A 27914-nucleotide genomic window follows, 5' to 3' on the forward strand; every position below is an offset into this window, starting at 1 on the left:
CTCATCCCATTCCTCTACTAGATTGTGTGTATGAGGTTTTGTTTTGGAATTGTTAGATATTACCTGTTAGATGCTGCTACACTGTCAGATCTAGTAGCATAAGCATTTCGCTACACTCGCAATAACATCTGCTAACCATGTGTATGTGACCAATACAAAGCTTCATAGAGGAGATGAGAGATTGAAAAACAGCAAAGCTTCATAGAGGAGATGGATGCTCGCACGCTGGGCTAAGGTCACTGGCAGGTGAGTTAGGTGAGCAACAGAGCTTCATAGAGGAGATGGATGCTAGCATGCTGGGCTAAGGTCACTGGCAGGTGAGCTACTTTATAAACATACACCACCTATAAAAGTAGAGTTACTGCTGCACCCCCATCCACATCGACGGGACTGCAGTGGAGAAGGTGGAAAGTTTCAGGTTCCTCTGCGTACACATCACTGACAAACTGAAATGGTCCACCGACACAGACAGTGTGGGTGAAGAAGGCGCAACACCACCTCTTTAACCTCAGGAGGCTGAAGAAATTTGTCTTGTCACCTAAAACCCTGACAAACCTTTACAGATGCACAATCGAGAGCGTCCTGTCGGGTTGTATTGCCGCCTGGTACGGCAACTTCATCGCCCACAACCGCGGGCTCTCCAAAGGGTGATGAGGTCTGCACAACGCATCACTGGGGGCAAACTTTATAGAGGAGATGGATGCTAGCACGCTGGGCTAAGATCACTAGCAGTTGAGCTAGGTGAGCAGCAGAGCTTTATTTTTTTTAATATATATATATTTTTTTACCTTTATTTAACTAGGCAAGTCAGTTAATAAGAACACATTCTTATTTTCAATGACGGCCTAGGAACAGTGGGTTAACTGGTGCAGAAGGACCAGAACGACAGATTTGTACCTTGTCAGCTCGGGGATTCGAACTTGCATCCTTCCGGTTACCAGTCCAACGCTCTAAACACTAGGCTACCCTGCCACCCCAACGGAGCTGGATGCTAGCACGCTGGGCTAATGTCACTAGCAGGTGAGCTAGGTGAGCAGCAGAGCTTTATAGAGGAGATGGATGCTAGCACGCTGGGCTAATGTCACTAGCAGGTGAGCTAGGTGAGCAGCAGAGCTTTAAAAATCCTAGAATGTGATTTTCTGGATTTTTTTTTCTCATTTTGTCCGTCATAGTTGAAGTGTACCTATGATGAAAATTACAGGACTCTCTCATCTTTTTTAAGGGGGAGAACTTGCACAATTGGTGGCTGAATAAATACTTTTTTGCCCCACTGTAGCCCAGCTATTGAGAGAGGCCGCCGAAGGCAGACCTGGCTCTCAAGAGAAGACAGGCTATGTGAACACTGCCCACAAAATGAGGTGGAAACTGACCTGCACTTCCAAACCTCCTGCCAAATGACCATATTAGAGACACTATATTTCCCTTAGATTATTCAGACCCACAAATTATTGGAAAACAAATCCAATTTTGATAAACTCCCATATCTATTTGGTGAAATACCACCAAAAGGAATGGAACGCGAGGTGGTATGGAGACTGAATGTCTGAGTGGAGTACATTAACCCAGTAGGGGAGGGGAGAGGAGGCAGGTCTGTAATATCTCTGCTATATTCATCCATTTGATTGGGTATCTCTGCTATAATCATCAATTTGATTGGGTGACAAGACATTTACTAATTTTCTAAAAAGTTGCATGACTCAGACTGTAGTTTAGAATTGATGTTCAAAATGACTCTTCACACAAACCAATGAAAGCACAACATTAACCCAGTATGGGAGAGTAGAATGAATGAAAGCACAACATTAACCCAGTATGGGAGAGTAGAATGAATGAAAGCACAACATTAACCCAGTATGGGAGAGTAGAATGAATGAAAGCACGACATTAACCCAGTATGGGAGAGTAGAATGAATGAAAGCACAACATTTAGTATGGGAAGTAGAATGAATGAAAGCACTACATTAACTCAGAGTAGAATGAATGAAAGTTACATTAACCCAGTATGATGTAGAAAATGAAAGCACTACATTAACCCAGTATGGGAGAGTAGAATGAATGAAAGCACAACATTAACCCAGTATGGGAGAGTAGAATGAATGAAAGCACTACATTAACCCAGTATGGGAGAGTAGAATGAATGAAAGCACAACATTAACCCAGTATGGGAGAGTAGAATGAATGAAAGCACAACATTAACCCAGTATGGGAGAGTAGAATGAATGAAAGCACAACATTAACCCAGTATGGGAGAGTAGAATGAATGAAAGCACAACATTAACCCAGTATGGGAGAGTAGAATGAATGAAAGCACAACATTAACCCAGTATGGGAGAGTAGAATGAATGAAAGCACGACATTAACCCAGTATGGGAGAGTAGAATGAATGAAAGCACAACATTAACCCAGTATGGGAGAGTAGAATGAATGAAAGCACAACATTAACCCAGTATGGGAGAGTAGAATGAATGAAAGCACAACATTAACCCAGTATGGGAGAGTAGAATGAATGAAAGCACAACATTAACCCAGTATGGGAGAGTAGAATGAATGAAAGCACTACATTAACCCAGTATGGGAGAGTAGAATGAATGAAAGCACAACAACATGTCATTCATTCATTATATTATACACTGAACCAGACAAGGGCATGGATTCATTCTGGCCTCCTGTCTAATCGTCTCCCAGTCTACCCATGTAGTCAGTAGTAGACTGAACCAGACAAGGTAATGGATTCATTCTGGCCTCCTGTCTAATCGTCTCCCAGTCTACCCATGTAGTCAGTAGTACACTGAACCAGACAAGGTCATGGTACTAATGGCAGTGAATGTATCCCAAATTACACACTATTCCCTACACACTCTCAGAAACAAAAAGCAGGCATGTAGTTCTTTCCAAAGACCAAAATCACCCTCTGTTGGCCTCATGGCTGGAATGGTATTCATAGTTTTCATAAAGAGTACCTGTCCTCAGACGGACAAAGCAGAACCAGCAGAGATGTGATAGAGGTCAAGCCCCGGTCTCTCCCTGATCTACAGACCGGACATTCAGTTGGTTCTGGCCTCTCCCCTCAGTCTCCCACTGCACCATAAATTACACCCTATTCCCTTAGAAACAAAAAGCAGGCATGAAGTTCTTTCCAAAGACCAAAATCACCCTCTGTTGGCCTCATGGCTGGAATGGTATTCCCTATATACTGTAGTGCACTATAAATTACACCCTATTCCCTATATACTGTAGTGCACTATAAATTACACCCTATTCCCTATATACTGAAGTGCACTATAAATTACACCCTATTCCCTATATAGTGGTCCTTCTGTAGCTCAGTTGGTAGAGCATGGCGCTTGTAACGCCAGGGTAGTGGGTTCGATTCCCGGGACCACCCATACGTAGAATGTATGCACACATGACTGTAAGTCGCTTTGGATAAAAGCGTCTGCTAAATGGCATATATATACTGTAGTGCACTATAAATGACACCCTATTCCCTATATACTGTAGTGCACTATAAATGACACCCTATTCCCTATATATTGTAGTGCACTATAAATGACACCCTATTCCCTATATACTGTAGTGCACTATAAATTACACCCTATTCCCTATATATTGTAGTGCACTATAAATTACACCCTATTCCGTATATACTGTAGTGCACTATAAATTACACCCTATTCCCTATATACTGTAGTGCACTATAAATTACACCCTATTCCCTATATACTGTAGTGCACTATAAATTACACCCTATTCCCTATATACTGTAGTGCACTATAAATTACACCCTATTCCCTATATACTATAGTGCACTATAAATGACACCCTATTCCTGATAAAGCTCTGGTCAAAGCAAAAATAGTGCTACTATATAGGGGGTAGGGTGCCATTTGGGACACAGACCTCAGTCCCCTCTGTCTCACTACACTGCCAACACATGCCACAATGCAATTTGTGTTACAGTGCCCTTAGGGTTGGAATTACATGGAGACTCTTGGGGGGGCTGGAGAGGTCCAAACAAGTCTAGTCTGAATTGCGTTTAATCTCCTTAAAGCCTACGGAGGTCTGCTCTGTCTGCTTTGTTATAGGAGCACCTTGAAGCCTACGGAGGCTCTGCTCTGTCTGCTTTGTTATAGGAGCACCTTGAAGCCTACGGAGGCTCTGCTCTGTCTGCTTTGTTATAGGAGCACCTTGAAGCCTACGGAGGTCTGCTCTGTCTGCTTTGTTATAGGAGCACCTTAAAGCCTACGGAGGTCTGCTCTGTCTGCTTTGTTATAGGAGCACCTTAAAGCCTACGGAGGCTCTGCTCTGTCTGCTTTGTTATAGGAGCACCTTAAAGCCTACGGAGGTCTGCTCTGTCTGCTTTGTTATAGGAGCACCTTAAAGCCTACGGAGGCTCTGCTCTGTCTGCTTTGTTATAGGAGCACCTTAAAGCCTACGGAGGTCTGCTCTGTCTGCTTTGTTATAGGAGCACCTTAAAGCCTACGGAGGTCTGCTCTGTCTGCTTTGTTATAGGAGCACCTTGAAGCCTACGGAGGCTCTGCTCTGTCTGCTTTGTTATAGGAGCACCTTAAAGCCTACGGAGGTCTGCTCTGTCTGCTTTGTTATAGGAGCACCTTAAAGCTTACGGAGGTCTGCTCTGTCTGCTTTGTTATAGGAGCACCTTAAAGCCTACGGAGGTCTGCTCTGTCTGCTTTGTTATAGGAGCACCTTGAAGCCTACGGAGGCTCTGCTCTGTCTGCTTTGTTATAGGAGCACCTTAAAGCCTACGGAGGCTCTGCTCTGTCTGCTTTGTTATAGGAGCACCTTGAAGCCTACGGAGGCTCTGCTCTGTCTGCTTTGTTATAGGAGCACCTTGAAGCCTACGGAGGTCTGCTCTGTCTGCTTTGTTATAGGAGCACCTTAAAGCCTACGGAGGTCTGCTCTGTCTGCTTTGTTATAGGAGCACCTTAAAGCCTACGGAGGCTCTGCTCTGTCTGCTTTGTTATAGGAGCACCTTAAAGCCTACGGAGGTCTGCTCTGTCTGCTTTGTTATAGGAGCACCTTAAAGCCTACGGAGGCTCTGCTCTGTCTGCTTTGTTATAGGAGCACCTTGAAGCCTACGGAGGCTCTGCTCTGTCTGCTTTGTTATAGGAGCACCTTGCAAATACTTCGGAGGTCTGCTCTGTCTGCTTTGTTATAGGAGCAAATCCACTCTGCTCTGTCTGCTTTGTTATAGGAGCATCCTCCTGCCTACGGAGGTCTGCTCTGTTTGCTGTGGGTTATAGGAGCACCTCTAAAGTTATATACGGAGGTCTGCTCTGTCTGCTTTGTTATAGGAGCACGTTAGCCTACGTGAGGTCTGCTCTGTCTGCTTTGTTATGAGCACCTTGAGATGCCTACGGAGGCTCTGCTCTGTCTGCTTTGTTATAGGAGCACCAGTAAAGCCTACGGAGGCTCTGCTCTGTCTGCTTTGTTATAGGAGCATTTTCTTAAAGCCTACGGAGGTCTGCTCTGTCTGCTTTGTTATAGGAGCACTCTCTAAAGCCTCTGTCTGCTCTGTCTGCTTTGTTATAGGAGCACCTTAAAGCCTACGGAGGCTCTGCTCTGTCTGCTTTGTTATTGGAGCACCTTGAAGCCTACGGAGGCTCTGCTCTGTCTGCTTTGTTATAGGAGCACCTTGCATTCCCCGGGATACTTCTGAGGTTGAACCCATGAATGCACTGTTTTAATCAGATCAAATCCACCTCTTGTTGCTGTCAGATTCCACATCCTCCTGCTGCTTTTAGTCTCCTACTGTTTCCTGTGGGTTTTTTTTTTAGTCCCCTCTAGGAGCATTAGTTATATTCTGAAGAGGCCGTATTACTTTCACTCCAGCCTGACGTTACCGTGGGTGATGTCTGACTATCTGTGTCCTGGGAGTGATGATGCACTGAGATGTTCTAATGAGATCTCTGATTGGTTGCAGAAGATATGACTCAGGTACTAGGGAGCAGGCACAGTAGAAGCTGGAGTCTGACGGAGGTGGAGGGCTTAGCCTCCCACCACTCTGCCTCCACACATAGGATATTTTCTGGTGGTCAGCACGTCTGCTCTGCCTCCACACTCTCTGCCTCCACATGCTCTCTCTCTCTCTCTCTCTCTCTCTCTCTGTCTCTCTCTGTCTCTGTCTCTGCCTCCTCTGTCTCTGTCTCTGTCTCTGTCTCTGTCTCTGTCTCTGTCTCTGTCTCTGTCTCTGTCTCTGTCTCTGTCTCTGTCTCTGTGCCTCTGTCTCTGCCTCCACACCTCTCTGTCTCTGTCTCCACTCTGCCTCTGTCTCTGTCTCTGTCTCTGTCTCCTGTCTCTCTCTCTGTCTCTGCCTCTCCACTCTGCCTCTCTCTCTGTCTCTGCCTCTCTCACCTCTCTGCCTCCTCTCTCTCTCTCCTCTCTCACTCTCTCTCTCTCTCTGCTCTCCTCTCTCTCTCGCTCTCTGTCTCTGTCTCTGTCTCTGTCTCTGTCTCTGGCTCTCTCTATCCCTCTCTCTCATCCTCCATATTTCTTTATCCCTCTCTTCCTCTCTCCTCCTCTCTCTCTCCATTTCTCCCTCTATCCCTCTGTCTGTTCTTCCCTTCCTCTCCTGCTAACTGGGATCGAAATGACATGTTCTGCTCAGCATCATGCGGCATGTGTGTCTTTCTGTCTGCCTCCACATCGCTCTGCCTCCACACCACTCTGCCTCCACACCACACCACTGTGCCTCCACGTCGCTCTGCCTCCACACCTCTCTGCCTCCACACCACTCTGCCTCCACACCACACAACTGTGCCTCCACGTCGCTCTGCCTCCACACCCTCTGCCTCCACACCACTCTGCCTCCACATCGCTCGCCACTCTGCCTCCCACACTCTGCCTCGCTCTGCCTCCACACCACTCTGCCTCCACACCACAACACTGTGCCTCCACGTCGCTCTGCCTCCACACCTCTCTGCCTCCACACCACTCTGCCTCCACACCACACAACTGTGCCTCCACGTCGCTCTGCCTCCACACCTCTCTGCCTCCACACCACTCTGCCTCCACGCCACTCTGCCTCCACACCCCTCTGCCTCCACACCACTCTGCCTCCAAGCCACTCTGCCTCCACACCACTCTGCCTCCACGCCACTCTGCCTCCACGCCACTCTGCCTCCACGCCACTCTGCCTCCACACCACTCTGCCTCCACACCCCTCTGCCTCCACACCACACAACTGTGCCTCCACGTCGCTCTGCCTCCACACCTCTCTGCCTCCACACCACTCTGCCTCCGCGCCACTCTGCCTCCACATCGCTCTGCCTCCACACCACTCTGCCTCCGCGCCACTCTGCCTCCACATCGCTCTGCCTCCACACCACTCTGCCTCCACACCACAACACTGTGCCTCCACGTCGCTCTGCCTCCACACCTCTCTGCCTCCACACCACTCTGCCTCCACACCACACAACTGTGCCTCCACGTCGCTCTGCCTCCACACCTCTCTGCCTCCACACCACTCTGCCTCCACGCCACTCTGCCTCCACACCCCTCTGCCTCCACACCACTCTGCCTCCAAGCCACTCTGCCTCCACACCACTCTGCCTCCACGCCACTCTGCCTCCACGCCACTCTGCCTCCACACCACTCTGCCTCCACACCCCTCTGCCTCCACACCACACAACTGTGCCTCCACGTCGCTCTGCCTCCACACCTCTCTGCCTCCACACCACTCTGCCTCCGCGCCACTCTGCCTCCACATCGCTCTGCCTCCACACCACTCTGCCTCCGCGCCACTCTGCCTCCACATCGCTCTGCCTCCACACCACTCTGCCTCCACACCACAACACTGTGCCTCCACGTCGCTCTGCCTCCACACCTCTCTGCCTCCACACCACTCTGCCTCCACACCTCTCTGCCTCCACACCACTCTGCCTCCACACCACTCTGCCTCCACGCCACTCTGCCTCCACGCCACTCTGCCTCCACACCACTCTGCCTCCACGCCACTCTGCCTCCACACCACTCTGCCTCCACACCACTCTGCCTCCACACCACTCTGCCTCCACATCACTCTGCCTCCACACCACTCTGCCTCTGCCTCCACACCACTCTGCCTCCACACCCCTCTGCCTCCACGCCACTCTGCCTCCACACCCCTCTGCCTCCACACCCCTCTGCCTCCACACCACTCTGCCTCCACGCCACTCTGCCTCCACACCCCTCTGCCTCCACGCCACTCTGCCTCCACGCCACTCTGCCTCCACACCACTGCCTCCACACCACTCTGCCTCCACGCCACTCTGCCTCCACGCCACTCTGCCTCCACACCACTCTGCCTCCACACCACTCTGCCTCCACACCACCCTGCCTCCACGCCACTCTGCCTCCACGCCACTCTGCCTCCACGCCACTCTGCCTCCACGCCACTCTGCCTCCACACCACTCTGCCTCCACGCCACTCTGCCTCCACGCCACTCTGCCTCCACGCCACTCTGCCTCCACACCACTCTGCCTCCACGCCACTCTGCCTCCACACCACGCCACTCTGCCTCCACGCCACTCTGCCTCCACGCCGCTCTGCCTCCACACCACTGCCTACACACCACTCTGCCTCCACACCACTCTGCCTCCACACCACTCTGCCTCCACGCCACTCTGCCTCCACGCCACTCTGCCTCCACGCCACTCTGCCTCCACACCACTCTGCCTCCACACCACTCTGCCTCCACACCACTCTGCCTCCACGCCACTCTGCCTCCACGCCACTCTGCCTCCACGCCACTCTGCCTCCACACCACTCTGCCTCCACACCACTCTGCCTCCACACCACTCTGCCTCCACATCACTCTGCCTCCACACCACTCTGCCTCTGCCTCCACACCACTCTGCCTCCACACCCCTCTGCCTCCACGCCGCTCTGCCTCCACACCACTCTGCCTCCACACCCCTCTGCCTCCACGCCGCTCTGCCTCCACACCCCTCTGCCTCCACACCACTCTGCCTCCACACCACTCTGCCTCCACACCACCCTGCCTCCACGCCACTCTGCCTCCACGCCACTCTGCCTCCACGCCGCTCTGCCTCCACACCACTGCCTACACACCACTCTGCCTCCACACCACTCTGCCTCCACACCCCTCTGCCTCCACACAACTCTGCCTCCACACAACTCTGCCTCCACACAGGAATCAAAGATGTGTAAACTCTGGTGTGTAAACTCTGGTGTGTAAACTCGGGTGTGTAAACTGGGGTGTGTAAACTGGGGTGTGTAAACTCGGGTGTGTAAACTCGGGTGTGTAAACTCTGGTGTGTAAACTCAGGTGTGTAAACTCTGATGTGTAAACTCAGGTGTGTAAACTCTGGTGTGTAAACTCTGGTGTGTAAACTCAGGTGTGTAAACTCAGGTGTGTAAACTCTGGTGTGTAAACTCTGGTGTGTAAACTCTGGTGTGTAAACTCAGGTGTGTAAACTCAGGTGTGTAAACTCTGATGTGTAAACTCGGGTGTGTAAACTCTGATGTGTAAACTCGGGTGTGTAAACTCTGATGTGTAAACTCGGGTGTGTAAACTCTGATGTGTAAACTCGGGTGTGTAAACTCTGATGTGTAAACTCGGGTGTGTAAACTCTGATGTGTAAACTCGGGTGTGTAAACTCTGATGTGTAAACTCGGGTGTGTAAACTCTGATGTGTAAACTCGGGTGTGTAAACTCGGGTGTGTAAAATCGGGTGTGTAAACTCGGGTGTGCTGTCTGCTATAATTCACCTTTTTATTTCCAATATTTACTACATGACTATAGAACCAAACAATAACAGATGCAGTACGGTAGCCTGCTCGGACACTTCGAACGACTAGCGATTATTACTGAGCCCCAACTGGCTCCCTATTCCCTATATAGTGCACTACTTTAGACCAGAGCCCTATTCCCTATATAGTGCACTACTTTAGATCAGGGCCCTATTCCCTATATAGTGCACTACTTTAGACCAGAGCCCTATTCTGTAGCCTATATAGTGCACTACATATATTATTATATTATTATATAGTGCACTACTTTAGACCAGGACTCTATTCCCTATATAGGGCACTACTTTAGATCAGGGCCCTATTCCCTATATAGTGCACTACTTTAGACCAGAGCCCTATTCCCTATATAGTGCACTACTTTAGATCAGGGCCCTATTCCCTATATAGTGCACTACTTTAGACCAGAGCCCTATTCCCTATATAGTGCACTACTTTAGACCAGGACTCTATTCCCTATATAGGGCACTACTTTAGACCAGAGCCCTATTCCCTATATAGTGCACTACTTTAGACCAGGGCCCTATTCCCTATATAGTGCACTACTTTAGACCAGAGCCCTATTCCCTATGTAGTGCACTACTTTAGACCAGAGCCCTATTCCCTATAGAGTGCACTACTTTAGACCAGAGCACTATTCCCTATATAGTGCACTACTTTAGACCAGAGCCCTATGGAACCCTATTCCCTATATAGTGGTACTACTTTAGACCAGGGCCCTATTACCTATATAGTGCACTACTTTAGACCAGAGCCCTAGGGGCTATATAGTGCACTACTTTAGACCAGAGCCCTATTCCCTATATAGTGCACTACTTTAGATCAGAGCCCTATTCCCTATATAGTGCACTACTTTAGACCAGAGCCCTATTCCCTATATAGTGCACTACTTTAGACCAGAGCCCTAGGGGCTATATAGTGCACTACTTTAGATCAGAGCCCTATTCCTATATAGTGCACTACTTTAGACCAGAGCCCTATTCCTACATAGTGCACTACTTTAGACCAGAGCCCTATTCCTATATAGTGCACTACTTTAGATCAGGGCCCTATTCCCTATATAGTGCACTACTTTAGACCAGAGCCCTATTCCCTATGTAGTGCACTACTTTAGACCAGAGCCCTATTCCCTATAGAGTGCACTACTTTAGACCAGAGCACTATTCCCTATATAGTGCACTACTTTAGACCAGAGCCCTATGGAACCCTATTCCCTATATAGTGGTACTACTTTAGACCAGGGCCCTATTTCCCTATATAGTGCACTACTTTAGACCAGACCCCTAGGGGCTATATAGTGCACTACTTTAGACCAGGACTCTATTCCCTATATAGGGCACTACTTTAGACCAGAGCCCTATTCCCTATATAGTGCACTACTTTAGACCAGGGCCCTATTCCCTATATAGTGCACTACTTTAGACCAGAGCCCTATTCCTATGTAGTGCACTACTTTAGACCAGAGCCCTATTCCCTATAGAGTGCACTACTTTAGACCAGAGCACTATTCCCTATATAGTGCACTACTTTAGACCAGAGCCCTATGGAACCCTATTCCCTATATAGTGGTACTACTTTAGACCAGGGCCCTATTACCTATATAGTGCACTACTTTAGACCAGAGCCCTAGGGGCTATATAGTGCACTACTTTAGACCAGAGCCCTATTCCCTATATAGTGCACTACTTTAGATCAGAGCCCTATTCCCTATATAGTGCACTACTTTAGACCAGAGCCCTATTCCCTATATAGTGCACTACTTTAGACCAGAGCCCTAGGGGCTATATAGTGCACTACTTTAGATCAGAGCCCTATTCCCTATATAGTGCACTACTTTAGACCAGAGCCCTATTCCCTACATAGTGCACTACTTTAGACCAGAGCCCTATTCCCTATATAGTGCACTACTTTAGATCAGGGCCCTATTCCCTATATAGTGCACTACTTTAGACCAGAGCCCTATTCCCTATGTAGTGCACTACTTTAGACCAGAGCCCTATTCCCTATAGAGTGCACTACTTTAGACCAGAGCACTATTCCCTATATAGTGCACTACTTTAGACCAGAGCCCTATGGAACCCTATTCCCTATATAGTGGTACTACTTTAGACCAGGGCCCTATTCCCTATATAGTGCACTACTTTAGACCAGAGCCCTAGGGGCTATATAGTGCACTACTTTAGACCAGGACTCTATTCCCTATATAGGGCACTACTTTAGACCAGAGCCCTATTCCCTATATAGTGCACTACTTTAGACCAGGGCCCTATTCCCTATATAGTGCACTACTTTAGACCAGAGCCCTATTCCCTATGTAGTGCACTACTTTAGACCAGAGCCCTATTCCCTATAGAGTGCACTACTTTAGACCAGAGCACTATTCCCTATATAGTGCACTACTTTAGACCAGAGCCCTATGGAACCCTATTCCCTATATAGTGGTACTACTTTAGACCAGGGCCCTATTCCCTATATAGTGCACTACTTTAGACCAGAGCCCTAGGGGCTATATAGTGCACTACTTTAGACCAGAGCCCTATTCCCTATATAGTGCACTACTTTAGATCAGAGCCCTATTCCCTATATAGTGCACTACTTTAGACCAGAGCCCTATTCCCTATATAGTGCACTACTTTAGACCAGAGCCCTAGGGGCTATATAGTGCACTACTTTAGATCAGAGCCCTATTCCCTATATAGTGCACTACTTTAGACCAGAGCCCTATTCCCTACATAGTGCACTACTTTAGACCAGAGCCCTATTCCTATATAGTGCACTACTTTAGATCAGGGCCCTATTCCCTATATAGTGCACTACTTTAGACCAGAGCCCTATTCCCTATGTAGTGCACTACTTTAGACCAGAGCCCTATTCCCTATAGAGTGCACTACTTTAGACCAGAGCACTATTCCCTATATAGTGCACTACTTTAGACCAGAGCCCTATGGAACCCTATTCCCTATATAGTGGTACTACTTTAGACCAGGGCCCTATTCCTATATAGTGCACTACTTTAGACCAGAGCCCTAGGGGCTATATAGTGCACTACTTTAGACCAGAGCCGTATTCCCTATGCACTACTTTGCACTACTTTAGAACCAGAGAGCCCTATTCCCTATATAGTACACTACTTTAGACCAGAGCCCTATTAGACCAGAGCCCTATATAGTGCACTACTTTAGACCAGAGCCCTATTCCCTATATAGTGCACTACTTTAGACTTTAGACCAGGGCCCTATTCCCTATATAGTGCACTACTTTAGTGCCCTACTATATAGTACTTTAGACCAGGGCCCTAGGGGCTATATAGTGAATAGTGTACCATTTGGGATACAAGCAGGGACATGGTTTCTACTACACAGACTGCAGGGAGGAGAAACATGGATGTGTAGAGACTGATGACACCATTTTACTCAACTCAATCTGATCACAGACCAACAACCGACCAACCAGCCGACCTACCGACCGACCAACCAACCAACCAACCAACCGACCAGCCGACCAACCAACCAGCCGACCGACCAACCAACCAACCAGCCGACCGACCAACCAACCGACCGACCAACCGACCAACCAACCAAACAACCAACCGACCGACAGACAGACCAACCAACCAAACAACCAACCGACCGACCAACCAATCAACCAACCGACCAACAACCAACCACCCGACCAACCGACAGACAGACCAACCAACCAAACAACCAACCGACCGACCAACCAATCAACCAAGCGACCAACAACCAACCACCCGACCAACCGACAGACAGACCAACCAACCAACCAATCAGCTCCCCAATTAAAAAATGACACCTAAAAAAATCTGGCAAAAAAGGGCAGCCAATCTGAAACAAAATATGAACTAATGATGTCTTTAAAGCGCAAAAAAATGTTTTGCCACAGAGAGCAGCAGGCAGCCACAGGAAGCCAAACTGGCTAAGCCAATCACAGCCAAGTAGAGGCGGGGCCACAGGACAGGAAGTAGCCTAGCTGAAGGCCTGGGAGCAGTTGAGCGGGCGGTGTTACCTGGGCAGGTGGCGGTGCAGGCGCTTTTCTGGACATTCTGTCCGTCGCAGGCCAAGCCCCCGTTCAGCGGCGTGGGATTGGTGCAGCTGCGGCTCCTCCTCTGCCAGCCACGCCCACAAACTGAGCTGCATGCCGACCACGTTGTCCAGGTAGACCAACCTCCGTTCACTGTCACCGTGATGAAGTGATGGAGGGAGAGGAGGAGGGAAGCCAAGGAGTATAAGGTAGGGGAGGGGTGGGATGGAGGGATGGAGGGATGGAGGGTGGAGGGAAGAGAGGAGGAGGGAAGAGAGGAAGAGGGAGTGAGAGAAGGAAAGAGGAGACGAGGAAAGGAGTGGATGGAAGGAGGGAGGGATGGAGGGATGGAGGGTGGAGGGAAGAGAGGAGGAGGGAAGAGAGGAAGAGGGAGTGAGAGAAGGAAAGAGGAGACGAGGAAAGGAGTGGATGGAAGGAGGGAGGGATGGAGGGATGGAGGGTGGAGGGAAGAGAGGAGGGAAGAGAGGAAGAGGGAGTGAGAGAGGGAAAGAGGAGACGAGGAAAGGAGTGGATGGAAGGAGGGAGGGATGGAGGGATGGAGGGTGGAGGGAAGAGAGGAGGAGGGAAGAGAGGAAGAGGGAGTGAGAGGGAAAGAGGAGACGAGGAAAGGAGTGGATGGAAGGAGGGAGGGATGGAGGGATGGAGGGTGGAGGGAAGAGAGGAGGAGGGAAGAGAGGAGGAGGGAAGAGAGGAAGAGGGAGTGAGAGAGGGAAAGAGGAGACGAGGAAAGGAGTGGATGGAAGGAGGGAGGGATGGAGGGTGGAGGGAAGAGAGGAGGAGGGAAGAGAGGAAGAGGGAGTGAGAGAGGGAAAGAGGAGACGAGGAAAGGAGTGGATGGAAGGAGGGAGGGATGGAGGGATGGAGGGTGGAGGGAAGAGAGGAGGGAAGAGAGGAAGAGGGAGTGAGAGAGGGAAAGAGGAGACGAGGAAAGGAGTGGATGGAAGGAGGGAGGGATGGAGGGATGGAGGGAAGAGAGGAGGAGGGAAGAGCGGAAGAGGGAGTGAGAGAGGGAAAGAGGAGACGAGGAAAGGAGTGGATGGAAGGAGGGAGGGATGGAGGGATGGAGGGAAGAGAGGAGGAGGGAAGAGAGGAAGAGGGAGTGAGAGAGGGAAAGAGGAGACGAGGAAAGGAGTGAATGGAAGGAGGGAGGGATGGAGGGACAAATCAGCCAGTGTTACCCGACAGATATATATTAGTGGATCCTGTCTGACTGCTGTACTGAAGGTGTGATGCTTTTTTACATTTTACTGTAGGTGTGATGTCTGCTGGCCTGTGACTACTGTATTTTACTGTAGGTGTGATGTTGTCTCCTGGCCTGTCACTACTGTATTTTACTGAAGGTGTGATGTTGTCTGCTGGCCTGTGACTACTGTATTTTACTGTAGGTGTGATGTTGTCTGCTGGCCTGTGACTACTGTATTTTACTGTAGGTGTGATGTTGTCTGCTGGCCTGTGACTACTGTATTTTACTGTAGGTGTGATGTTGTTTGCTGGCCTGTGACTACTGTATTTTACTGTAGGTGTGATGTTGTCTGCTGGCCTGTGACTACTGTATTTTACTGTAGGTGTGATGTTGTCTGCTGGCCTGTGACTACTGTATTTTACTGTAGGTGTGATGTTGTTTGCTGGCCTGTGACTACTGTATTTTACTGTAGGTGTGATGCTGTCTGCAGGCCTGTGACTACTGTATTTTACTGTAGGTGTGATGTTGTCTGCTGGCCTGTGACTAATGTATTTTACTGTAGGTGTGATGTTGTCTCCTGGCCTGTGACTACTGTATTTTACTGTAGGTGTGATGCTGTCTGCTGGCCTGTGACTACTGTATTTTACTGTAGGTGTGATGTTGTCTGCTGGCCTGTGACTACTGTATTTTACAGTAGGTGTGATGTTGTCTGCTGGCCTGTGACTACTGTATTTTACTGTAGGTGTGATGTTGTCTCCTGGCCTGTGACTACTGTATTTTACTGTAGGTGTGATGTTGTCTGCTGGCCTGTGACTACTGTATTTTACTGAAGGTGTGATGTCTGCCGGCCCGTGACTACTGTATTTTACTGTAGGTGTGATGTTGTCTCCTGGCCTGTGACTACTGTATTTTACTGTAGGTGTGATGTTGTCTGCTGGCCTGTGACTACTGTATTTTACTGTAGGTGTGATGTTGTCTGCTGGCCTGTGACTACTGTATTTTACTGAAGGTGTGATGTCTGCCGGCCCGTGACTACTGTATTTTACTGTAGGTGTGATGTTGTCTCCTGGCCTGTGACTACTGTATTTTACTGTAGGTGTGATGTTGTCTGCTGGCCTGTGACTACTGTATTTTACTGTAGGTGTGATGTTGTCTGCTGGCCTGTGACTACTGTATTTTACTGTAGGTGTGATGTTGTCTGCTGGCCTGTGACTACTGTATTTTACTGTAGGTGTGATGTTGTCTGCTGGCCTGTGACTACTGTATTTTACTGTAGGTGTGATGTTGTCTGCTGGCCTGTGACTACTGTATTTTACTGTAGGTGTGATGCTGTCTGCTGGCCTGTGACTACTGTATTTTACTGTAGGTGTGATGTTGTCTGCTGGCCTGTGACTACTGTATTTTACTGTAGGTGTGATGTTGTCTCCTGGCCTGTGACTACTGTATTTTACTGTAGGTGTGATGTTGTCTGCTGGCCTGTGACTACTGTATTTTACTGTAGGTGTGATGTTGTCTCCTGGTCTGTGACTACTGTATTTTACTGTAGGTGTGATGCTGTCTGCTGGCCTGTGACTAATGTATTTTACTGTAGGTGTGATGCTGTCTGCTGGCCTGTGACTACTGTATTTTACTGTAGGTGTGATGTTGTCTGCTGGCCTGTGACTACTGTATTTTACTGTAGGTGTGATGTTGTCTCCTGGCCTGTGACTACTGTATTTTACTGTAGGTGTGATGCTGTCTGCTGGCCTGTGACTACTGTATTTTACTGTCGGTGTGATGTTGTCTGCTGGCCTGTGACTACTGTATTTTACTGTAGGTGTGATGTTGTCTGCTGGCCTGTGACTACTGTATTTTACTGTAGGTGTGATGTTGTCTGCTGGCCTGTGACTACTGTATTTTACTGTAGGTGTGATGTTGTCTGCTGGCCTTTGACTACTGTATTTTACTGAAGGTGTGATGTTGTCTGCTGGCCTGTGACTACTGTATTTTACTGTAGGTGTGATGTTGTCTGCTGGCCTGTGACTACTGTATTTTACTGTAGGTGTGATGTTGTCTGCTGGCCTGTGACTACTGTATTTTACTGAAGGTGTGATGTTGTCTGCTGGCCTGTGATTACTGTATTTTACTGTAGGTGTGATGTTGTCTGCTGGCCTGTGACTACTGTATTTTACTGAAGGTGTGATGTTGTCTCCTGGCCTGTGACTACTGTATTTTACTGTAGGTGTGATGCTGTCTGCTGGCCTGTGACTACTGTATTTTACTGTAGGTGTGATGTTGTCTGCTGGCCTGTGACTACTGTATTTTACTGAAGGTGTGATGTTGTCTGCTGGCCTGTGACTACTGTATTTTACTGAAGGTGTGATGTTGTCTGCTGGCCTGTGACTACTGTATTTTACTGTAGGTGTGATTTTGTCTGCTAGCCTGTGACTACTGTATTTTGCTGTAGGTGTGATGCTGTCTGCTGGCCCTGTGACTACTGTATTTTACTGTAGGTGTGATGTTGTCTGCTGGCCTGTGACTACTGTATTTTACTGTAGGTGTGATGCTGTCTGCTGGCCTGTGACTACTGTATTTTACTGTAGGTGTGATGTTGTCTGCTGGCCTGTGACTACTGTATTTTACTGAAGGTGTGATGTTGTCTGCTGGCCTGTGACTACTGTATTTTACTGTAGGTGTGATGTTGTCTGCTGGCCTGTGACTACTGTATTTTACTGAAGGTGTGATGTTGTCTGCTGGCCTGTGACTACTGTATTTTACTGTAGGTGTAATGCTGTCTGCTGGCCTGTGACTACTGTATTTTACTGTAGGTGTAATGCTGTCTGCTGGCCTGTGACTACTGTATTTTACTGTAGGTGTAATGTTGTGTGCCACCCTGGCTATAGTCAATGACAAGGTAACAGTGGTTGGCTAGGCTTTATCTCCGGCTACAGTCAATGACAAGGTAACAGTGGTTGGCTAGGCTTTATCTCTGGCTACAGTCAATGACATAACAGTGGTTGGCTAGGCTTTATCTCTGGCTACAGTCAATGACATAACAGTGGTTGGCTAGGCTTTATCTCTGGCTATAGTCAATGACAAGGTAACAGTGGTTGGCTAGGCTTTATCTCTGGCTACAGTCAATGACAAGGTAACAGTGGTTGGCTAGGCTTTATCTCTGGCTACAGTTAATGACAAGGTAACAGTGGTTGGCTAGGCTTTATCTCTGGCTACAGTCAATGACAAGGTAACAGTGGTTGGCTAGGCTTTATCTCTGGCTACAGTTAATGACAAGGTAACAGTGGTTGGCTAGGCTTTATCTCTGGCTACAGTCAATGACATAACAGTGGTTGGCTAGGCTTTATCTCTGGCTACAGTTAATGACAAGGTAACAGTGGTTGGCTAGGCTTTATCTCCGGCTACAGTCAATGACAAGGTAACAGTGGTTGGCTAGGCTTTATCTCCGGCTAAAGTCAATGACAAGGTAACAGTGGTTGGCTAGGCTTTATCTCCGGCTACAGTCAATGACAAGGTAACCGTGGTTGGCTAGGCTTTATCTCCAGCTACAGTCAATGACATAACAGTGGTTGGCTAGGCTTTATCTCTGGCTATAGTCAATGACAAGGTAACAGTGGTTGGCTAGGCTTTATCTCTGGCTACAGTCAATGACATAACAGTGGTTGGCTAGGCTTTATCTCTGGCTATAGTCAATGACAAGGTAACCGTGGTTGGCTAGGCTTTATCTCCAGCTACAGTCAATGACATAACAGTGGTTGGCTAGGCTTTATCTCTGGCTATAGTCAATGACAAGGTAACAGTGGTTGGCTAGGCTTTATCTCTGGCTACAGTCAATGACATAACAGTGGTTGGCTAGGCTTTATCTCCGGCTACAGTCAATGACAAGGTAACAGTGGTTGGCTAGGCTTTATCTCTGGCTACAGTCAATGACATAACAGTGGTTGGCTAGGCTTTATATCTGGCTACAGTTAATGACAAGGTAACAGTGGTTGGCTAGGATTTATCTCCGGCTACAGTCAATGACAAGGTAACAGTGGTTGGCTAGGCTTTATCTCCGGCTACAGTCAATGACGAGGTAACAGTGGTTGGCTAGGCTTTATCTCCGGCTACAGTCAATGACAAGGTAACAGTGGTTGGCTAGGCTTTATCTCCGGCTACAGTCAATGACAAGGTAACAGTGGTTGGCTAGGCTTTATCTCCGGCTACAGTCAATGACAAGGTAACAGTGGTTGGCTAGGCTTTATCTCTGGCTACAGTCAATGACATAACAGTGGTTGGCTAGGCTTTATCTCTGGCTACAGTCAATGACAAGGTAACAGTGGTTGGCTAGGCTTTATCTCCGGCTACAGTCAATGACAAGGTAACAGTGGTTGGCTAGGCTTTATCTCCGGCTACAGTCAATGACAAGGTAACAGTGGTTGGCTAGGCTTTATCTCTGGCTACAGTCAATGACATAACAGTGGTTGGCTAGGCTTTATCTCCGGCTACAGTCAATGACGAGGTAACAGTGGTTGGCTAGGCTTTATCTCTGGCTACAGTCAATGACAAGGTAACAGTGGTTGGCTAGGCTTTATCTCCGGCTACAGTCAATGACAAGGTAACAGTGGTTGGCTAGGCTTTATCTCCGGCTACAGTCAATGACAAGGTAACAGTGGTTGGCTAGGATTTATCTCCGGCTACAGTCAATGACAAGGTAACAGTGGTTGGCTAGGCTTTATCTCCGGCTACAGTCAATGACAAGGTAACAGTGGTTGGCTAGGCTTTATCTCCGGCTACAGTCAATGACAAGGTAACAGTGGTTGGCTAGGATTTATCTCCGGCTACAGTCAATGACAAGGTAACAGTGGTTGGCTAGGCTTTATCTCCAGCTACAGTCAATGACATAACAGTGGTTGGCTAGGCTTTATCTCTGGCTATAGTCAATGACAAGGTAACAGTGGTTGGCTAGGCTTTATCTCCGGCTACAGTCAATGACAAGGTAACAGTGGTTGGCTAGGCTTTATCTCCGGCTACAGTCAATGACAAGGTAACAGTGGTTGGCTAGGCTTTATCTCCGGCTACAGTCAATGACATAACAGTGGTTGGCTAGGATTTATCCCTTGACAGGTTCTGGTCAAAAGTAGTGCACTACACACAAAAAAATTAGGAGTACAACAAGGGTTCTGTGAAGAACCTTAGGGTTCTTGGCACTGGAAACGGCCCACAAAAGGTTCTTCCAAGAACCCCATAGGGGGGTAATTGAGGAACCTACTTAGTTGGGGGGGTAATTGAGGAACCTACCTAGTTGTTGGGGGTGGGGTCATTGAGGAACCTCCTTAGTTGTTGGGGGGGTTCATTGAGGAACCTCCTTAGTTGTTGGGGTTGGGGGTTCATTGAGGAATCTCCTTAATTGTTGGGGGGCTTCATTGAGGAACCTCCTTAATTGTTGGGGTTGGGGGTTCATTGAGGAATCTCCTTAATTGTTGGGGTTGGGGGGTTCATTGAGGAATCTCCTTAATTGTTGGGGGTTCATTGAGGAATCTCCTTAATTGTTGGGGGGCTTCATTGAGGAACCTCCTTAGTTGTTGGGGGGTTAATTGAGGAACCTCCTTAATTGTTGGGGTTGGGGGTTCATTGAGGAATCTCCTTAATTGTTGGGGGGCTTCATTGAGGAACCTCCTTAGTTGTTGGGGGTTAATTGAGGAACCTCCTTAGTTGTTGGGGGTTCATTGAGGAACCTCCTTAGTTGTTGTGGGGGGTTCATTGAGGAACCTCCTTAATTGTTGGGGTTGGGGGTTCATTAAGGAATCTCCTTAATTGTTGGGGGCTTCATTGAGGAACCTCCTTAGTTGTTGGGGGTTCATTGAGGAATCTCCTTAATTGTTGGGGGTTCATTGAGGAACCTACTTAGTTGTTGGGGGGTTCATTGAGGAACTTTTAACTGCCCAACTGAAACACATGGTCTTGAATTTGAAAGGACAGCAGGTGTAGGCACTTTTAACTGAAAAATGTAAAGATCTCCTCAATTTCAGGTATAGTTTGTCCTTTGTACGATCAAAATGTATATTGTTTTATGATGATACCATTTACCATCCAGGCTGCATCCTGGCTAGAGTCAACGACAGGTGTGCCAGCGACAGGTGTGCCAGCGGGTGGGCTACCCTTCACCCTGGGCTGGGAATAAAGTGGCCACCGCAGGGGACAGGAAAGAAGGTGACACTCTGCTAATGTTGATGGGGGGGATATCAAAGAACGTGACACCCTGCTGCTCTTGACCTTGTTTCCATGTTTAGGAAACGACTGTAGAAAGACAAATACACATCTGCGCCTGTGCTGCACTCTGTAGCTGTGGTATGTACTGTAGCTGTGCTGCACTCTGTAGCTGTGGTATGTACTGTAGCTGTGCTGTACTCTGTCGCTGTGGTATGTACTGTAGCTGTGGTATGTACTGTAGCTGTGCTGCGCTCTGTAGCTGTAGTATGTACTGTAGCTGTGGTGTGTACTGTAGCTGTGCTGCACTCTGTAGCTGTGGTATGTACTGTAGCTGTGCTGCACTCTGTAGCTGTGGTATGTACTGTAGCTGTGCCTCACTCTGTCGCTGTGGTATGTACTGTAGCTGTGCTGCACTCTGTAGCTGTGGTATGTACTGTAGCTGTGCCTTGCTCTGTAGCTGTGGTATGTACTATAGCTGTGCCTTGCTCTGTAGCTGTGGTATGTACTGTAGCTGTGCTGCGCTCTGTAGCTGTGGTATGTACTATAGCTGTGCTGCGCTCTGCAGCTGTGGTATGTACTGTAGCTGTGCTGCACTCTGTAGCTGCTGTATGTACTGTAGCTGTGCTCTGTAGCTGTGGTATGTACTGTAGCTGTGCTGCACTCTGTAGCTGTGGTATGTACTGTAGCTGTGCTGCACTCTGTAGCTGTGGTATGTACTGTAGCTGTGCTGCACTCTGTAGCTGTGGTATGTACTGTAGCTGTGCTCTGTAGCTGTGGTATGTACTGTAGCTGTGCTGCACTCTGTAGCTGCTGTATGTACTGTAGCTGTGCTCTGTAGCTGTGGTATGTACTGTAGCTATGCTGCACTCTGTAGCTGTGGTATGTACTGTAGCTGTGCTGCACTCTGTAGCTGTGGTATGTATTGTAGCTGTGCTGCACTCTGGAGCTGTGGTACGTACTGTAGCTGTGGTATGTACTGTAGCTGTGCTGCACTCTGTAGCTGTGGTATGTATTGTAGCTGTGCTGCGCTCTGTAGCTGTGGTATGTACTGTAGCTGTGCTGCGCTCTGTAGCTGTGGTATGTACTGTAGCTGTGCTGCACTCTGTAGCTGCTGTATGTACTGTAGCTGTGCTCTGTAGCTGTGGTATGTACTGTAGCTGTGCTGCGCTCTGTAGCTGTGGTATGTATTGTAGCTGTGCTGCGCTCTGTAGCTGTGGTATGTACTGTAGCTGTGCTGCGCTCTGTAGCTGTGGTATGTACTGTAGTTGTGCTGCACTCTGTAGCTGTGGTATGTACTGTAGCTGTGCTGCACTCTGTAGCTGTGGTATGTATTGTAGCTGTGCTGCACTCTGTAGCTGTGGTATGTACTGTAGCTGTGCTGCGCTCTGTAGCTGTGGTATGTACTGTAGCTGTGCTGCACTCTGTAGCTGCTGTATGTACTGTAGATGTGCTCTGTAGCTGTGGTATGTACTGTAGCTGTGCTGCGCTCTGTAGCTGTGGTATGTACTGTAGCTGTGCTGCACTCTGTAGCTGTGGTATGTACTGTAGTTGTGCTGCACTCTGTAGCTGTGGTATGTACTGTAGCTGTGCTGCACTCTGTAGCTGTGGTATGTACTGTGGCTGTGCTGCACTCTGTAGCTGTGGTATGTACTGTAGCTGTGGTATGTACTTTAGCTGTGCTCTGTAGCTGTGGTATGTACTGTAGCTGTGCTGCGCTCTGTAGCTGTGGTATGTACTGTAGCTGTGCTGTACTCTGTAGCTGTGGTATGTACTGTAGCTGTGCTGCACTCTGTAGCTGTGGTATGTACTGTGGCTGTGCTGCACTCTGTAGCTGTGGTATGTACTGTAGCTGTGGTATGTACTTTAGCTGTGCTCTGTAGCTGTGGTATTTACTGTAGCTGTGCTGCACTCTGTAGCTGTGGTATGTACTGTAGCTGTGGTATGTACTGTAGCTGTGCTCTGTAGCTGTGGTATGTACTGTAGCTGTGGTATGTACTTTAGCTGTGCTCTGTAGCTGTGGTATGTACTGTAGCTGTACTGCGCTCTGTAGCTGTGGTATGTACTGTAGCTGTGCTGTACTCTGTAGCTGTGGTATGTACTGTAGCTGTGCTGCACTCTGTAGCTGTGGTATGTACTGTAGCTGTGCTGCACTCTGTAGCTGTGGTATGTACTGTAGCTGTGCTCTGTAGCTGTGGTATGTACTGTAGCTGTGCTGCACTCTGTAGCTGTGAATATATAGGTACGGTAACTATCATTCACTTTCTCAAACTAGACACTGGCCGTGTCCAAATATCCAAATACTACATACTTAAACTGCATACTATGTACTCATCGTTGCGGCTACTGACTGGCTGAGTAGGTGGGGTGGGGCCGGGTGAGGATGGCTTTTGTCCAAATTCAACAGACGTACATCACATACCAGCCTGATAATAGCTAATTTCTCTAAACTCTGACTAGAATAGGCCTGCTCAGGCTGGTTGTAGTCAGACTATCACATTCCACCTATACTGTAGCCCATATAGTCCATCTATGCTATTTAAAGAGCATGGCGCTTGTAACGCCAGGGTAGTGGGTTCGATCCCCGGGACCACCCATACGTAGAATGTATGCACACATGACTGTAAGTCGCTTTGGATAAAAGCGTCTGCTAAATGGCATATATTATTATTATTATTATTATTAAAAAGGACTGAAGAGACAAACAGATCATTTGGTTAAATGTCAACATACTTTATAACCTAGTACACACATTTGAAACTTTTCAAATGTAAAAAAAAAAAAAAAATGGCTGTCCACAGTGTTTCGGGTGCGTCACATATTCAGAACCGTCAGACAGCAACATAATAAACTAAACCACTGATCATTGGGAACGGAGATCAGACTGACTGCTAAGACTCGATCCATAATGTAAATAATTCAACAGGTAGCCTAGCCTATAAAACTAAACCAATCCATATGTTCAAAAATGCCTGGTTAGCACGACGTCAATGAATCAACACGATCCCCGTTGCCTACACATTCAAAACAAATCAAAATAGCTGTTTTAGTATTTCGTTTAAAAGCTCTGATGAAGGCCAGAAGAACTACCTGTTCTGGACCTGCTGTTTTCGACTCTCTCTCTCTCTCTCTCTCTCTCTCTCTCTCTCTCTCTCTCTCTCTCTCTCTCTCTCTCTCTCTCTCTCTCTCTCTCTCTCTCTCTCTCTCTCTCTCTCTCTCTCTCTCTCTCTCTCTCTCTGCTGCACCTGCTGTCTCAAACTCTGAATGCTTGGCTATGAAAAGCCAACTGACATTTACTCCTGAGGTGCTGACCTGTTGCACCCTCGACAACCACTGTGATTATTATTATTGGACCCTGCTGGTCACCTATGAAAGTTTTGAAGAATAATCTTTGAAGACCAATCTGGCCTTAATGACCATGTACTTTTATAATCTCAACCTGGCACAGCCAGATGAGGACTGGCCACCCCTCATAGCCTGGTTCCTCTCTACCTGGCACAGCCAGAAGAGGACTGGCCACCCCTCAGAGCCTGGTTCCTCTCTACCTGGCACAGCCAGAAGAGGACTGGCTACCCCTCAGAGCCTGGTTCCTCTCTACCTGGCACAGCCAGAAGAGGACTGGCTACCCCTCAGAGCCTGGTTCCTCTCTACCTGGCACAGCCAGAAGAGGACTGGCCACCCCTCATAGCCTGGTTCCTCTCTACCCAGCACAGCCAGAAGAGGACTGGCCACCCCTCAGAGCCTGGTTCCTCTCTACCTGGCACAGCCAGAAGAGGACTGGCCACCCCTCATAGCCTGGTTCCTCTCTACCTGGCACAGCCAGAAGAGGACTGGCCACCCCTCATAGCCGGGTTCCTCTCTACCTGGCACAGCCAGAAGAGGACTGGCCACCCCTCATAGCCTGGTTCCTCTCTACCTGGCACAGCCAGAAGAGGACTGGCCACCCCACATAGCCTGGTTCCTCTCTACCTGGCACAGCCAGAAGAGGACTGGCCACCCCACATAGCCTGGTTCCTTCTTCCTAGGTTTTGGCCTTTCTAGGGAGTTTTTCCAAGCCACCGTGCTTCTACACCTGCATTGCTTGCTGTTTGGGGTTTTAGGCTGGGTTTCTGTACACCACCTTGAGATATCAGCTGATGTACGAAGGGCTATATAAATACATTTGATTCGATTTAGTATACCATCCTGTGGCATTTAAACTATGCTTACTTTTTCGACAATACACATGCTGAGAATGCGTCATGTGCGATGATGTTGTTTCCCTCCATTAGATGATGTTGTTTCCCTCCATTAGATGATGTTGTTTCCCTCCATTAGATGATGTTGTTTCTCTCCATTAGATGATGTTGTTTCCCTCCATTAGATGATGTTGTTTCCCTCCATTAGATGATGTTGTTTCTCTCCATTAGATGATGTTGTTTCTCTCCATTAGATGATGTTGTTTCCTCCATTAGATGATGTTGTTTCTCTCCATTAGATGATGTTGTTTCCCTCCATTAGATGATGTTGTTTCCATCCATTAGATGATGTTGTTTCTCTCCATTAGATGATGTTGTTTCTCTCCATTAGATGATGTTGTTTCCTCCATTAGATGATGTTGTTTCCTCCATTAGATGATGTTGTTTAATCCATTAGATGATGTTGTTTCTCTCCATTAGATGATGTTGTTTCCCTCCATTAGATGATGTTGTTTCTCCATTAGATGATGTTGTTTCTCCATTAGATGATGTTGTTTTCCATTAGATGATGTTGTTTCCCTCCATTAGATGATGTTGTTTCTCTCCATTAGATGATGTTGTTTCTCTCCATTAGATGATGTTGTTTCCATTAGATGATCCATTAGATGATGTTGTTTCTCTCCATTAGATGATGTTGTTTCTCTCCATTAGATGATGTTGTTTCTCTCCATTAGATGATGTTGTTTCTCTCCATTAGATGATGTTGTTTCCCTCCATTAGATGATGTTGTTTCCTCCCATTAGATGATGTTGTTTCCATTAGATGATAGATGATGTTTTCTCCATTAGATGATGTTGTTTCCATCCATTAGATGATGTTGTTTCCTCCATTAGATGATGTTGTTTCCTCCATTAGATGATGTTGTTTCCTCCATTAGATGATGTTGTTTCTCTCCATTAGATGATGTTGTTTCTCTCCATTAGATGATGTTGTTTCCTCCATTAGATGATGTTGTTTCTCTCCATTAGATGATGTTGTTTCTCTCCATTAGATGATGTTGTTTCCATCCATTAGATGATGTTGTTTCTCTCCATTAGATGATGTTGTTTCTCTCCATTAGATGATGTTGTTTCTCTCCATTAGATGATGTTGTTTCTCTCCATTAGATGATGTTGTTTCCTCCATTAGATGATGTTGTTTCCCTCCATTAGATGATGTTGTTTCCATTAGATGATGTTCTCCATTAGATGATGTTGTTTCTCTCCATTAGATGATGTTGTTTCTCTCCATTAGATGATGTTGTTTCTCCCTCCATTAGATGATGTTGTTTCTCCTCCATTAGATGATGTTGTTTCTCTCCATTAGATGATGTTGTTTCTCTCCATTAGATGATGTTGTTTCTCTCCATTAGATGATGTTGTTTCCTCCATTAGATGATGTTGTTTCTCTCCATTAGATGATGTTGTTTCTCTCCATTAGATGATGTTGTTTCTCTCCATTAGATGATGTTGTTTAATGCCATTAGATGATGTTGTTTCCCTCCATTAGATGATGTTGTTTCTCTCCATTAGATGATGTTGTTTCTCTCCATTAGATGATGTTGTTTCTCTCCATTAGATGATGTTGTTTCCCTCCATTAGATGATGTTGTTTCTCTCCATTAGATGATGTTGTTTCTCTCCATTAGATGATGTTGTTTAATGCCATTAGATGATGTTGTTTCTCTCCATTAGATGATGTTGTTTCCCTCCATTAGATGATGTTGTTTCCCTCCATTAGATGATGTTGTTTCCCTCCATTAGATGATGTTGTTTCCCTCCATTAGATGATGTTGTTTCCCTCCATTAGATGATGTTGTTTCTCTCCATTAGATGATGTTGTTTCTCTCCATTAGATGATGTTGTTTCTCTCCATTAGATGATGTTGTTTCTCTCCATTAGATGATGTTGTTTCCTCCATTAGATGATGTTGTTTCTCTCCATTAGATGATGTTGTTTCCCTCCATTAGATGATGTTGTTTCCCTCCATTAGATGATGTTGTTTCCCTCCATTAGATGATGTTGTTTCTCTCCATTAGATGATGTTGTTTCTCTCCATTAGATGATGTTGTTTCTCTCCATTAGATGATGTTGTTTCCCTCCATTAGATGATGTTGTTTCCTCCATTAGATGATGTTGTTTCTCTCCATTAGATGATGTTGTTTCTCTCCATTAGATGATGTTGTTTCTCTCCATTAGATGATGTTGTTTCTCTCCATTAGATGATGTTGTTTCCTCCATTAGATGATGTTGTTTCTCTCCATTAGATGATGTTGTTTCTCTCCATTAGATGATGTTGTTTCCCTCCATTAGATGATGTTGTTTCCTCCATTAGATGATGTTGTTTCTCTCCATTAGATGATGTTGTTTCTCTCCATTAGATGATGTTGTTTCTCTCCATTAGATGATGTTGTTTCTCTCCATTAGATGATGTTGTTTCCCTCCATTAGATGATGTTGTTTCTCTCCATTAGATGATGTTGTTTCTCTCCATTAGATG

At 47.3% G+C, this 27914-nt stretch overlaps 1 protein-coding gene across 1 annotated transcript in view; it reads right to left on the minus strand.

Moving 5' to 3' along the window:
- unc5a (unc-5 netrin receptor A) overlaps positions 1–27914 on the minus strand; it is a 641788-nt gene that overhangs the window by 134694 nt on the left and 479180 nt on the right. The window contains 1 exon segment of the mRNA XM_052518001.1: positions 13799–13966. Within this exon segment, the coding sequence (XP_052373961.1) occupies positions 13799–13966 (168 nt within the window).

Source organism: Oncorhynchus keta, chromosome 4, assembly GCF_023373465.1.
Source record: "Oncorhynchus keta strain PuntledgeMale-10-30-2019 chromosome 4, Oket_V2, whole genome shotgun sequence".
Classification (NCBI taxonomy): domain Eukaryota; kingdom Metazoa; phylum Chordata; class Actinopteri; order Salmoniformes; family Salmonidae; genus Oncorhynchus; species Oncorhynchus keta.